At 51.9% G+C, this 694-nt stretch overlaps 1 protein-coding gene across 1 annotated transcript in view; it reads left to right on the plus strand.

The window, feature by feature from the left end:
- EMH_0060060 (uncharacterized protein) overlaps nucleotides 1-694 on the plus strand; it is a gene marked incomplete at both ends in the record, with an annotated part of 3,608 nt that overhangs the window by 2,473 nt on the left and 441 nt on the right. The window contains 2 exons of the mRNA XM_013497743.1: nucleotides 71-283; nucleotides 430-619. Coding sequence (XP_013353197.1) covers nucleotides 71-283; nucleotides 430-619 — 403 coding nt within the window. The remainder of the gene's footprint in view (nucleotides 1-70; nucleotides 284-429; nucleotides 620-694) is intronic.

The following is a 694-nucleotide window of genomic DNA, read 5'->3' on the forward strand; positions in this document are numbered from 1 at the left end:
TTAGGGTTTAGGGTTTAGGGTTTGGGGTTTAGGGTTTAGGGTTTAGGGTTTTTGTTTGTGGCAGATGCAGATTCCTGTCTGGTGGAGACGGCGGGAGAAGACAGCAGCAGCAGCAGCAACAGCAGCAGCAGCAGCAGCAGCAGCAGCAGCAGCAGCAGAGCAGCAGCAGACAGCCTTTCGCTGCTGCAGCAGACAGCAGCAAACCGCCAGCGTTTAGCTGCAGCTTTGGGGGGCCGCCTGGGGGCGACGAAGCTGCGGTGTATACTCTCCTGTCTCTCTCAAGGTAAGCAGCAGCAGCAGCAGCAACAGCAGCAGCAGCAGCAGCAGCAGCAGCACGAGCAGCAGCAGCAGCAGTGCAAGCAGTAGAGAAGCAGTAGCAGCAGCAGCAGTTCTTGCTGCAGCAGGCTGCTTCTGCTGCAGCAGCTGCAGAAGCGTAGACAGCAGCAGCAGCGAATCAGCTAGCAGCAACAGCAGCAGCAGCAACAGCAGCAGCAGCAGCAGCAGCAGCAGCAGCAGCAGCAGCAGCAGCAGCAGCAGCAAGTGTGTGTTTGTTGCTGCAGAGCAGCAGCTGGATCTGCTGATTGAAATAGCTGCACAAAGCGAAGCCGTCAAAACCCTGGTTAGTATATAAAAAAAAAAAAAAAAAAAAAAAAAAAAAAAAAAAAAAAAAAAAAAAAAAAAAAAAAAAAAAAAA

The sequence above is a fragment of the Eimeria mitis genome, genomic scaffold (assembly GCF_000499745.2).
Source record: "Eimeria mitis Houghton genomic scaffold, Emh_scaff2899, whole genome shotgun sequence".
In the NCBI taxonomy this organism is placed as follows: domain Eukaryota; phylum Apicomplexa; class Conoidasida; order Eucoccidiorida; family Eimeriidae; genus Eimeria; species Eimeria mitis.